At 37.8% G+C, this 14,018-nt stretch overlaps 1 protein-coding gene across 2 annotated transcripts in view; it reads right to left on the bottom strand.

Annotated features, from left to right (window-relative positions):
- Positions 1-14,018, bottom strand: part of ALS2 (alsin Rho guanine nucleotide exchange factor ALS2) — a 52,969-nt gene that overhangs the window by 34,366 nt on the left and 4,585 nt on the right. For both annotated transcript variants that reach the window (XR_011324375.1, XM_069781744.1), the window contains exons 2-11: positions 13,519-13,608; positions 10,912-11,066; positions 8,614-9,533; positions 5,922-6,282; positions 4,887-5,055; positions 4,325-4,421; positions 3,842-3,919; positions 2,723-2,899; positions 812-983; positions 239-419 (exon numbers count right to left, since the gene is read on the bottom strand). Coding sequence is in view for 1 of the 2 variants with exons in the window: in XM_069781744.1 (XP_069637845.1) it covers positions 239-419; positions 812-983; positions 2,723-2,899; positions 3,842-3,919; positions 4,325-4,421; positions 4,887-5,055; positions 5,922-6,282; positions 8,614-9,533; positions 10,912-11,066; positions 13,519-13,538 (2,330 nt within the window). In the remaining variant the exon portion in view is untranslated. The remainder of the gene's footprint in view (positions 1-238; positions 420-811; positions 984-2,722; positions 2,900-3,841; positions 3,920-4,324; positions 4,422-4,886; positions 5,056-5,921; positions 6,283-8,613; positions 9,534-10,911; positions 11,067-13,518; positions 13,609-14,018) is intronic.

The following is a 14,018-nucleotide window of genomic DNA, read 5'->3' as shown; positions in this document are numbered from 1 at the left end:
AGGGAAGCTGAAGCTGTCCAGTGTACTCCACTGGCAAAGACTTTGAAATATATAGCTCACTACAAAATGAATTAGTTTGTGTAAAACCCTCCATACATTTTAAATAGCAAGAATACAATTTGCACAACAGTTACTTATGTAGCTTTCCTTATGATCTACTTTTCCCTAACTCAGGGCTTGTTGTAGTCAGTAGATAAAGCCTGCAGAGACTCAAGATGAGAGGGAATTGGATACTTGCTCAGTGTAACTATCCAAAAAGAGACTGGAATGCTTCAGGATGGCCAAGCTCCTGGCTTCTTTTACTCCATGAAGAAAGCTACTTAAAGAAGCTCCATGTTGACCAATGAGATAGCATAGCTTGCTGAACCTGCTTGCCATTTCCTGCAACAACTGGATTGTACTTGCATTGCCCAAATTATCTGTAACAGACCAGAAAGCAATTTAGCTTACCTTACAAAAGAGCAGCACCCATTAATAAGGGAATTACCACAAGGTGCTGTTTAGATGTTTTATTGGCAATTTCACCTCATGGCTACATTATCCAGAATCAGGAATTCAACAATTTCAGACTAAATACAGCTCAAATAATTAAGTTATTTCAGGTGAAACAGTCAGAAAAAGTGCAAATACTAATAACATAGTGCAGATGCCAAAATGCAGCTGTATTTCACCAGTTCATGCGAACAGGGGAGAAGAGTAAGACCTTAGCTTTATCTTAAAAATAGATAATTAATTTAAATTTTGCATAAAGAAATTTGTTGTGGAACATAGGGGAAATAATATCAAAGAAAATATTAGAAGAAATTCTTACCTAAACCTAAAAGAGGTCTAAGAACCTGAGATTTGATCTCACTCAGTTTGAAATAAAACCTTCTCTCAGTAGAAGCCAACTCATGCAAACTGGCAATATATCCCATTACGTTTTTGTCTACTAAGACCAAACAGTTGTCACCACCAGCTATCACATTGCTTATGTACCCTATCTGAAAGATGAAAAAGAGAAAAGAAAAAACAGCAGCTTTAATATTTTGCTTTTTACACTCCAATTTAAAAATAGGGCAATGCAGAATAAAGCATATCTTTAGGAGCACTAAGTGATAATAAGTATTAGTTACCTACAGTGACAAACAATGCATTCAATACTGGCTTAATACAAGAATGATAAAAATAGAAGAAACATTTATAGTCAATGCTGTTCATTTTCCTGGTACTGACAGAGCCTAAAAGACAATAAATAGACCATCTTTTAAGGTGACTCATACAACCATTCCATATTTAAGAGATAGTGACCTTAAGTTCAGTCACTTTCAGAATTGCAATATACTTCATGCTTCTATCAGCAATGTTGATATTAAATAGTATCATTACATCAGCTACTTCTCCTACTAATTAGGAAGTGAGAATAACAAGGCTTTAATATTATGACTCTGCTCTGAACTATAGTCCTTTCTGGACCTGAAAGATCTCAATTTATTGATAATAGTATTAAAGTATCAATAAACTGGACTAATATTAATAACTATACTAACACCACAAGTGGTATTAGTAGGTATTTGCTTTCCACAGTAGTTGGAAGGAAAATGCTTCTCTAAGGTCAGCACAAGTGCTACTGATGCTTTGTGGCTCCTCACTAATTCTGGTTCCCATGCAATACTATATAGTGATTCAGTGTTCGAGCTCTACTTTTATTTCCTTTGTTGCTAAATAGAGGATTCCTTAGAAACGTTGAGCCAGAGTTGTTCAACAAGCAACTCACAGGCCAATTCTGATATGCAAGAGCCTATAAGTCACCCTACAAGAGAAGGGAAGGGAATGGCTAGCAACAATCTTACAGAAGGAATACAAGTGTGTGCATGTCTGCACGCACATACACGTGTGCGCACACATGCACGTGCATACGCATGGAACCAGTGCCTAAATCCCTGTGTCCCCTCAAAACCCCTCTCCAACTGCTATTCTGCTCAATCTAGGGAAGTAGCAATGAGACCCAGAAGAGCTGAGACAAAGAGCTGCTTTCTACCCTCACCATCTCCTTTTTGTTACCTTGAACGCAGGCTGGTCTGAAATCAAACAAACAACTTGGAAAAGGACATGCAGAATACACACTCCCCTACCTCACACTAACTTCAAGGCAGATATGAGATTCAGCTTCATGAAAAAAGTTTGCATAGGGGCACCTCCTCTCCCCCATAGACATGCAAATGCACACTTCAGTGCCTTTGCTTAGTTCCCTCTTTACACCCATGAGAATGGGAGGGGGAGGGAAGGAGATGGTGCAGAACTCTGGGACCTTCCGCTTACTCACAGACAAGATGCATAGGAAGCAGAAAGGAACAGAGAAGGCAGTGCACTCAATCACTTGAGAAACAACAGGAAAATGGAGAGCAATAGCAGTGAAGAATAAACACATGAAGACTGTGGTGAAAACTGCACAATGTAAGGGTGCACTTCTGCAGCATGTGCATATGGAATGAAATGGATTAGACACACAGGAAACACCTCCTTGTCTCTCAAAACAGAAGGAAAGACCAAGAAACAGGCAGGGAAGAGAACAATACTAACTAGGCCTTCTCTCTGCCTTCCATAAGCTGTGCTCCTGATTTGACTGCTAGGAACCAGTTACTTGACTTGACACCCTTAAAGCTAGTTGAACAACCAGCATTCTGCTAGTTCCAAAAAGCATCAGTATGATTTGCACTAATTTAAAGGAAATACCACTCACCTTACTACAGGATAGTAACAAAACTGGACTCTTAGTACAGCTATTTTCATACAAATTATTTTCTTCTGTTGTCTCCCGGCCACTGTAATATAATCCAGGTTGGAAGTCTTCCTCATCTGCTAAGAAGAGGGAATAATCTAGTCCTGCTGCTGTACTCCAAACACCATCACCACACACCTGAAGTTCATGAGGAAGGAAAAGACATTAGAAGTCATCAGCTGAAGAGGAGAGTACTTAACTCTTCTCAACACACATGCACATAATACACCTGCCAAAAAAGAGTACTGCAATAACTGGTAATTTTTTAACTTCATCTCATAACAAATACATTTCTTGCAGGTATACTGAAAATTATCTTTCTTTCCAGTCTTCTTTCCAATGGCTGATTTTCTGCCTTTAATTTATAAATCAGTTTTATTTTTAAATGGGCATCAGGTGAGCTTGATTAAAGTTGGGACACTATTCTCCCCTCTACATTTAACTGGGAAATCTATAAATTTGAGAGACAGTTAACATGCTGTACATTAATTTGCATAAGGCCTAAGCAGGAAAATTCTGCAGCTAGTTTTCCACTATGACAAGCACCAGAAAACATAGGAAAGGGTCTGCTCTAACCCAAAAATCAGTATTTGGCTATTCATTCAATGTGATAAAGAGTTCAAAACAAACAGAAAACCCACTGCCAAAACAGCTCTGGAAATACAGAAACGAACAACAAATATGGTCATGGTCTAGCAAGGCTAAAAATGCTAGAAGCAGTTGTTTAGAATAAAAACAGTGTTCCAAAGTAAAAGTTTCAGCACTGCAACATCAATATCAGAGAAACCAAACATAAGGTAGAAATGGAATTTGACAAGAACATACAATCAGTCACATTTCTCAGTTTTAGAACTTCAATGTGGTCAAAAACCAGCAGAAGTCTGTGTAAAGGATTTATTGGGTAGATTTTCACAAGCTCATATAAGGATCGTATTCCCAGTATAAGCCAAAGAAATCAAGGGTTCTATTACTATATAGCCCACAGATCCATAAACAAGGTCAGTTTTCAGAAATTACTTTGCACTTGTATAAGAAAAGACCCTAAACTGAAAGAAGAAAAACACAGAAAACAGAAAGTACCTTTGCAAGACGAGGGACTGTTGTAGGGGAGTTCAAGTGACCAAGCTGGCCAGAGATATTACTGCCCCATGAATACACCTGTAAGAAACATAGGTAAACATCAGAATGTAACTTTATATACACAGACACATACTGAATTGTAGTGGTACAACACATCAAGTGTGCAAACACACACAAGTCAAGAGTATAAGATTCATGTACCAAGAAGCACTTCCCTAATTTCCACTGTCTTCCTATATTTGCTAACTGTCTTCTCACTTCAGAAATGGAATGCACCAAATCACGTCATGGCAATCTTTAAACATAATGTTGACAGTACATGCAGAACTTTGGCAGAAATAGAATTAAAATTCCACATTGCTTCCAAGTTGCCTCCCACAAACAGGAACAAAAGTTTAGAAGCAAAAGAAACAAAAACCTAGAAAACACCAAACATGACAATTATGTCATAGATAAGCAATAAATGATAACAATCACTTGTACCTGGGATTTGGCAGTGAGTGCTAAGGAATGATGGCCACCAGCAGAGAGGTGAATCACTTCTTTACCATCTAGGCTTTTCACACATAGTGGTTGAAGCCTGTCAATCCCCAGAACCCATTGCAGAGCAGGGGAGGGGGGAGGAAGGAAGAAAATAAAATTATCAGATGTATTAACACAAAAATACATTCCAAGTTTTATTTTTTCTCCTCAAGAAATTAGAGAAAACAAGCATACATGGAGTCTTTTGGCAATAAACCAGCTTAGTCAAAAAGGTCATGAAGTGCAAAAGTTGATGACAAACCTCATCCCAATTTGAAAAAAGTCAAAATATCACCAAAGCTCCTAGTGATTACAAGGGGAAAGTCATAACTGATTGACATTCAGTAACAATACAGCATAAAACATGTTACTTAGAGGAACTTAGGAACTTAGAGGAACACTTAAAAGAACAAGAACACAGTGCAAGGCAGTTGACCAAATTTGAGAATTTGAGAAAGTTGAATACTCAAAATTTCTTAGTGACCTACTGAATCAAAAAAAACATTTATCAAAGTCATCTCACCTTGGCAGAACATCGCCATGCCCTAGCTGTCCTTCCTTCCCTTTTCCCCAGCTCCATACCTCCGTTCTCAGAGAGGGTAAAAGAGCATCAGCCTCACCACTGTAGGTTGGAGTCAGAGCTACAGTCCTCATTTTTGCCCGCCCTACCTTCCGTAAGAGCCTAGGAGAAACTGAAAACAGGCCAAGAGATAGAAAAATTTCTCATCATTTTAGGTAAATGTATCACTCAGACTGTGTTTTACACAGTAACAGTACCATTTGAGATAACCGATCAAGACTTCTTAGAGAGGTCTTGATTGAGATGGAGAGCAAAGGCTGACATGTAAGAAAATAGGTTACTGATACACAGAGGTAACATATGTGCTAAAAGTAGACAGATCCCAATTAATTTTTACCAGCTATTAAAGGATAACAGGCATATGAGAACTATGCAGTTATACTGAAGCAAATGAACCAAAACAAACTATGCCTTTAAAAAAGTATGTTTTGAAAGAAAATATATCCTTGCAGTGAACGGATTTCAATACTTCCTAAAATCTCCCCTCAGATCCAAGATCAATATTGAACTAAACCATGTACCCATTAAGAACAATTAACAACACTAAAATCTATGAGGGAAGAAGGTCATTGACTGAAGTCTGGCAGCAGGAATTAGAGTATTTCTAGGTCCCTGGCTCAAAAATCACCTCAGTGCAGTAGGGTCTACACAGGCCACACAGCTTTTTAGCTTCTATGCAACCTATATGAAAGCCAGTTTGCCATCACTTCACAATAAGATGCTCAGACTACAATGTGCCCATTTTACCTTACTTTACCAACAAAGAATGTTCCTAAACCCACTACACTTTTCTTAACATGCAGCATCTCCTAGTCTTCACTCCCTCCAGCACTTTCAAGTCCTAAAATATAGGTTATAATTCATAAACTCCTTTGGTAGATTATTAGATTTGTGTTCAATAAATACATTTTATTTTCAGTTATAAACCTCCGCATTATTATAACTTTTCCAGTAGATTTTCCCAACATGCTTTTTTACCTTGTGACAACAAGCCAGGCAGGGAAAGTCTTCGACTCCCTCCTTCAGATTCCTCCTCTCTAATATCTACTAAACTGGAACTCTTCTTCCCCTGCATGGATTCCAGTCTGACCTGCTCTTCTCGGCTGTCTTTCAGAGCTTCAGGCCCTGGGGAACTGCCACCAGTTTGAGATCCTGGTTCACTTGAAGGTGTGCCATAGAAGTTCATCACTTTCTTCAGAGACAATGCTCCAGCTTCATAAGTAGCAGCTACTCTCACACCAACTGCTGATGCACAAGAGGCCACCAAGCTGTTCAGGGCAGACGTGCTGGTACCTGGAGGGCCAGGGATACAAGCACTGAGTTGTTCTTCTTGAGAAGGCTAAAACCAAAGAAAAATTGAAGACTATCATACCAGACAGCACATAACAGCAAGATGACAATATACACATTCACTATTCAAACTATGTGCTATACTAAACGATACATTATGAGGAAGCTTTTTATACTTAGGTGTACATCTGTTCCTCAGAATTATATTTTTTAAGGTAGGACCAAGCACCATTTCTACATGGCCTGGCTTTCCCTGTTGCACTTGTCTTGTAGCTCATCCATAAGACACTGTGGATCTGTTTGGTTTTTTAAAATACAAAAAAAAAAAAAAAAAAAAAGGATCTTTGCAAACAAATATAAAAGGGGATTTCATTTTAGGCTTATTACCAACTTATTCGCCACCAATTGAAGTGCATCAGTGAGCATGCTGTATTTACAGAGAGAAAGGTCTCTCTCTTCAACATGTTAAAAGGAAAACAGTGTTCATGTATTCATTTTGCAAGGTCTACCTTAAGACCAGTCTGGGCTACGTGTCCCCTTATGCTACTGTTGTATCCATATAAAGCTTAATTAATAATCAAGTCACACTAGGGACAAACTGACCGAAGGCAATTATTAGTACCAGCACATGATTACTTATAATAGCAATCAATTTACCCACCAAATAAGAAATAATGCACAAGATATTTACCAAATAGTTTGAATGTTAAAACAAAGACAGCAAACTCCCATTTTCCCACCTAATACATAGTGCAAAATAATATTATTATAAATATAGCTCATTTTACTCTGCCAGAAGGGAAACAGTCTTACTTTTCTTCTTTGTGAAAAGTTAGGCTAAAGGATTGGGATTGGTCTTGTTTACTGGTACTTCATTCCTATTTATAAAAGGCATGCCTAGCAATACAGAAAAGCAAATGTGATTTCTGTAGCAAAGCAAAGAGAGGCAAAGGATTTTACTAATGCTAAAACATTACATTAGTCCTCATCTCTGCTCTTCACGTGTATGCTCAACTGTGTTAAGATTCAGTGAATCAGTTCCAGGCTTGTTTATTCCTGGACCTTTGCAAGGGAAACAGTACTCTGGAAATATTCCAGAACAAGGAGTTGAGAAAGGGAGCATGAAACTATGCATTTCAGTCATCTCCTAATGGCAGGAGTTCTCACATGAGGCTGAGGGGCCCACAACTGTTAGAATGCATTTGTATTAGCAAAAAGCAAAGGGAAGGACAACTGTGTTCACACAACGTTTATTTCTCTGAAATAGGTTTCCCTCAGAATAGGAAAATATAACTTGCCGAATCCCCAAGTTACTGGACAGTTGTTGTTTTTTTTAAATACTTTTTTTTTTTTCCCCAATCAGAGGTGACAACAAAAATCAACTACTTATTAGGCACTGTGAAATCTGCCTCCCAGAACCATTGTGAAAAAATTTTTACTGTAACTATAAAAAAAATAATTAAGAAACCAAGGTCTACACAACACTTGAAATGACAGAAGAAATTTTCAGAATTCTGCTATGGACTTTGCATATTGGGCCACAGAGTGCCAGTTTTCCTTACCGATGTTACCTTCACCATAAGCCATCCAGCAGGACAGTACTCACGTACTGCAAGATTTTGGATTAGTTTTCTGTCTAATAGCTTTTTGGTTGTAACTTCCTCCCCCCACCCAAAAAGTGGAAAACATAGTATTTTGCAGGGAGCTGGGAACAGCTCTTGAACCTTCATATCAAGCATTTTCTGATGCTTATTAAGAAATTATTACTTTACTGTTCTGCTATAGCATCAAAACTGTGTTGTTGAACTATTTTCCACATCACACAGAGTAGTACTTATGTATTTCCCATCCCTGTTTATATGTTTATGCCACCCCCACGTGATTAACATTAGAAGCCTTTTGGTCAACTTTTTAACATTACCTTTACAATCTTTACTTGCAATCTAGAATTTTTAACTGATTGAGAAATTAGACAGATTTGTGAGCAATCCACTCCATGTATAGAAAAGAAAGTTTTACCTTAAAGATAAATTAGGCAAGTACCAGCTTACTGCCCCATACAAATGGGAAACCCATGCATCATAAAGCAGGTAGAGAATGGGAGATTGGCTTACGTGGTTCTGGTACTGTGGACCATGAAGAGGAGAGACTACAGCACTGTCAAGGCTGCTCACATTAAAGGCTTACCACTGAACAAGTATGGAGGACAAAAAAATCTTCCACTTGAAAGTTGAGAACCATGGCAGAGAAGAAACACTTTGAAACTATAGGAACACCACAGCTACATAAACTAGCAGAATTTTTCATTATGGAAAGAGTAACATTGTCACATATACATGAGAAGTTGTAGCACGTTAAGAGCTAGTCACTAGGTACCAACCTGCTCAGGTTCTGTGCAGATGTTTTTCTCCAGGCTCTCATTTAATGAGTGTTCTGATAAACTGATTAAGTACTCTTTCACTTCTTTTTTGTCTGGGAACAGGATATTTCCAGGGCTACAAATTCCACTGTCCTCCTGTCCATCGTTGCTGGAAAGCATACTTGCTCCATCAGATTCTAAACCAACAAGCGTATGTCCTTCCACAAGTGGTTTCTGACAGTCTTCACTTTGGCTACCTGTTACACTTCTTCCTTCTAGGGTCTCCAATGAGGGACAGAAGACATGGTTTTCTGGTTGGTTATCAGACAGTGCTACACCCAGTGGGCAACAGTGACTATCTGAAATTATTACATGATCTTCCTTGTCCGTCATGGTAATGAGGAGTTGACTGCAATGATTGCACCTCTCTGGGATAGGCTTCATTTCCTGCACAGGCAGACATTGTACCAGAGCCAGGCTGTGGTAGGCTCCACAAGCAATCTGGAGCACAACGCGTCCTGCCAGGTGCTCTACCTTCTGTGGCTTTGTCACTGGGAAAGTTGTTGTTATGAGACCAAGCTGGCAGCCACTTCCCCAAGCCCATATCTCTCTGCTTAGTGATAGTGCCAGCGTGTGTTCTTCTCCACATGCTAGCTGCAAAATCCTTACTGATAGCAGAGGACTGGTTTCAGAATCAGAAATACTGATGGGTTGTGGCTCTGGCACACATGGCTGATTAGCAACTGCACACTGGCCAGCAGAATTGTTTCCCCACATGTACACCACACCACTTTCTGTCACGGCTCCATTATGGAAGCTACCAGCTGCCACTGTAATAACATGATGCCCAAGCAAAGTATTTTCTAACATAGGACTATTAGCACATGACTCCTCCGGTCCTGATCTCCAGGGCAGTTTTCCAAAACTGTAGACCTCTCCACCTGGGGAAAAAAACAAAAAACAACAAACAACCTAGCATGAGTCTAATGAAGTTAAACCAATACAAAAATTTGAAGAGAGATTCAGATAAACAGATATCAATTTTTAGCTTACTCCAGGCTCAGCAAAACTGGCTACTGATGTATGAAGATTGCTGGTTGCTCTCTGCTATTGCTGCTGTTAAGTTCTACACCTCATGTTAATGTTACCCTGTACAAGAATGCAGTGTTGAACAAAGGTAAGCTTTTCTGCTAAAAATACTATAGTCAAGTTAAATATATTTATTGGTCCCTTCTATGTTAAGAACATACAACATATTAAGGACATACAACCATGCTTGAAGAGCACAACAAAGTACAGAGCTCGTCTTCCCATACAGAGATCTAGCATCACCAAACTGCACTGTTTGCCACCCTACAGTAAAATAGGATGGCCCTATCAGGTGGAAAGTGGGGGTGGGTGGGTAAATGTACCTTGCCACTAGTTTGATGTTGTACTGCAGCCTCTCCAAAATTTCATTACCTTTACCTGAAAAGATTGCAGCAATGCTAATTCAAGTTACTTTGCTAATTCTAAAGAAAAGCAGAAATCTAGTTTTAAAATGAATAGTTGTTTTCACAGTGATAGAAAAATGGTAAATCATATCAACAAACAACATCCTACATGGGGCAAGAACACACATGCAAAAAGTCCTTTTAATTATGAAAGAAACATGTTCTAAAAAAACCACTGGACCTCCATAACAACTCCAGTAGAGGAGAGGTGCTTATAACAGGCTCACCAATAACCCAGATCTTTCCTTCAAAAACATCAGAGAAAAATCAAAGAAGCAACTTCCCATTTAGTCTTTATGACTGTATGCCCATTGATCAGTACAAGTATGGACGAAGCTAAGCAAACACTTAGAGGGACTGGCTTTTAGAAATACTTTGATTCACAGTGCCAAACTGCTCACAAACCAAGACTCACTCTGATGCATCTACTAGCTACACATTTTTCCAGAAGCACACAGAAACCAAAGCTCTTGCACATCAAGAGAACCTCTTGCTGTGACTGTCTTTTTTGAATGAAAGACATCAGAAGAAATGTCATTTTGAGTTCACATGGTTCAGATTACACTACCATCTTTAAACAGGAAATCCAGAGCCATTGTTAAAAGAAAAAAGTATGAAAGAAGACACTATGCATATAATTTCCATTCCAACACAGTTTTAAGTAACTTACAACTAACAAGGAAATACTGGCAAAGTTAAAAATCTAACCATTTAAATGTTGTGTATGAGAGACAGATAGAATGAAAAAAAACCAACTACAAGAAGAAAACTTGACAATAGCTAGTTTGTTACTGCCTCAAATCTTCACAATTAAAATGTTTATTACCTTCTGTTAGAAGTAACCCATGATTTATGCCAAGGGCTGCTTGTAATACAGTCTTTCCACTGAGGCCTGGAAGCCTTTCTGGAGTTACAGAGCAAGAACCAGCCTTCCAAACATAGACCAGGCCTCTCTCTTTGGCTCCTTCTGCCTCTTCTGACCTACAAAAAGATTGGAGGAAATACAGAATCAGCTTGAAGTTTTCTGTGGTTCAGTAATGCACAGTTTGCTTTTCACATATGTAGGAAAGGCTTAGCAGTTCAGGTATTAGTTTTAGTTTCAGAAAGTCAACATATATAATTTACAATTTGGTAATCTTAATTTAAGTGTTATTTAAATGAAGAACAAGTGTCTTCTATTTGAAATCATTGGCTTTCTTTTTCATTTGTACTTTACTGCCTGAAAAACAGCTGATCTCATCATTAATAAACTTAAAGATACATTTACTCACAACTGATACAGCCTTTATAGTATATATTGTATTTGTGCTCACAGCAAGGAGATCAAATTAAGACACAATTCTGCCTTTGTATGCTAAGGGAGATCATTGCATCAGTTCTACTCACATGTAAGCAACTCTGTTCCTATCTGAACAGTAAGATTTATAATGTTAACTCCTCCTGTGTTAGCAAGCAGAAGGAACATTTCTGGTTCATTATTTATGTTTTGTATTACTCAGCTTTTGGAAGTCAAAATGTATGAAAAAGCCTTATTATGATGTTTTTATCAGTTACATAAAACATCAAGTATGTCTCAAATAATATTTGCTTTAAAAGTAAGTAATTAAGCAAAGGATGTATTGTGTGCAGATTTTACCGTGAACCAATTGCTCTCATTCACAGTATCTTCAAAATATTACACCTGTTAAGAGCTCATCCTTTATATACTTTCATTTCTACCTTTAGAGAGAAAAATGAGGTTTTGGTCAGCTTGGGTTTTTTTTTTTTTTCTTCTTTTAATTCTTAATGAGTTTCTCAGTCAGATGAGCTAGTCATTCAAATTAATTGAACCAGAAAAATAGAAAATTATCCTGAAACACAACGGAAGTATCTGGGCTTGCGGGAGTGACTGGAACTGTCCAAAGCTGGTTTAACGCTTCAACACACTCTGGTTTGAATGCTCAGTCAGCAACTTCTCCCATTCAGCAGAAAGAAATTCCTCAGAACTTTGACAACAAGCACACAGTTTTAACATTTTGTGCAATCACTTGATTTAAACAAACACAAGAAGTCATTTTAAATATCAATATAGACTGACAGCATTTCGAGTTAAATTAAGAGTTTTCTTTAAATTTATTTAAAAAGTTATATAGAACAGATTGTTATCCACCCTGCAAGAAAAAGTAGGTTTAGTTCCTTATTTGCCAACAGTCAAGACATTTACTCCCCACATAAATCAGTTCTTGCAGCTTTGCATGAACTTGTGAAGTTAAATATATATAAGGTGGCAAGAAAAGCTTTGACGAAATGGCAATCTTTGTCTAGAAGAAAGGGCACAAAAAACCAAATGTATTCCAAAACTGAAGCAAACCCAGAAAAACCTAGTCTGATAGGCCACACTGTGGACAACTTATCCAAGTAGCACATTCAAAAGCAGACAACTGATTTTTAAACTAAGATTTTTGCTAACTGTGGTGCATAGGATGAACAATACCTTTGCACAATCTGCCTCTGAAACACTCCAGATGAGAATAACTAAGAGATGGAATTATCTCTCTTAGCTCCTGTACCCATCCCCAATCTCTATTTTTTTTTCCACATAACAGAAGAGAGGGGAAAAAAAAAAGAAAAAAAAAAATCAAGAAAAACGTGACAGTCAAGAACTCTTCTAAAATTCAGATAAGTAATTTAATCCAAACAACATACATAGTACTAAAAGGCAGAGTCCATGTTGCATTTTAAATACATAGGACTTGTGTTTAGAATAGAATTAAAAAGGAACCAATCGAGTAATATATTGGCCAGAAACAAAAAATTAGAAAAATCCAACATCATAGTTAGGACATTCACCTAAAATCAAAATATGGATTTTACTCAGATAGGCAAAGCACACGAAAGAACACAACATGATAATATAGAGAGTTTTCAGCAAAATACTGTGCATTAAATTGAGTGCAAAGCCTGATATTTGGGCTTTTATCCATTTAATAGGTTGTCAGAGAACAGTGTAAGACAAATTTGGACATTCACATACCAGGATTTATTACAAGACATTAGTTTTCCATCCCCAAAACATCTGACCTCTGTCACATATCTTAGTGGAAGAAACAAAGAGCAAAAGAATAGTCTACTGCAGGGCTGTTGATCTAGAATCAAAATTCACAGGTGCAGGTAACAGATAAAATTTACAGTTCACCAGAGAACGTTACTTTCAGGTTTCTAGCCTATGTCTATCCCTCCACAAGTTACAACAATCAACTTAAAAAAAACTTGCTGTTGTAATAAGTTGAGTGTTCCAGATATAACTGAAACTAAAGCTAAGTTACTCCTCTTCTTCCCTTTAGCATAAGTTACATAAAGAGTATGCTAACATTACTTAGTAATTTTACAGGATGATCATGAGCTGGCATATTTCAGGGAGCCTCTGTGGCTTCACCTAGCTGCTCATTCTCACCTTCTTTCCTGTGAGTCCATCTGTCAGTGGCAGCACTCCATCACCACCAAATCATTCCTCTTTCAAAAGGAACAATGTAATTTCCACAAACTGTAAAACACAAAAACCAGCTATTTAATTGCAAATAAAGCTAAACATTAGAAAAAAAAAAAAACCCAAGCAAACAAAAAACCCCCCACAAAAACCCAAGAAGCAAATCTTTAGAGCCCGTGTTAAATAAATAAGCACTTCCACAACACTAGGATGGTTGAAGTATTTAGTTCACTCACACTGAGTTGGCAGAAACAGCCAGACTTATCCCATCTACTCATCTCGCAATAGGTCTACTGTTAAGGACAGACTGAACAAAACCTAGTTCAAAGGCAGAAATTAACATCAATCTCTCTCCATAATGCTCAGTATACCACTCAAGAAACATCAGATTGATCCATTTTCAGTCTAATATAAGATAGAATTCTATGCTCAAGCTAAATTTTTAAGGTAAACAGATTTGTATGAGC

Source organism: Haliaeetus albicilla, chromosome 4, assembly GCF_947461875.1.
Source record: "Haliaeetus albicilla chromosome 4, bHalAlb1.1, whole genome shotgun sequence".
NCBI lineage: Eukaryota > Metazoa > Chordata > Aves > Accipitriformes > Accipitridae > Haliaeetus > Haliaeetus albicilla.
Note: the sequence above shows the minus strand (reverse complement) of the source record. Positions and strands in the feature narration are given on the sequence as shown.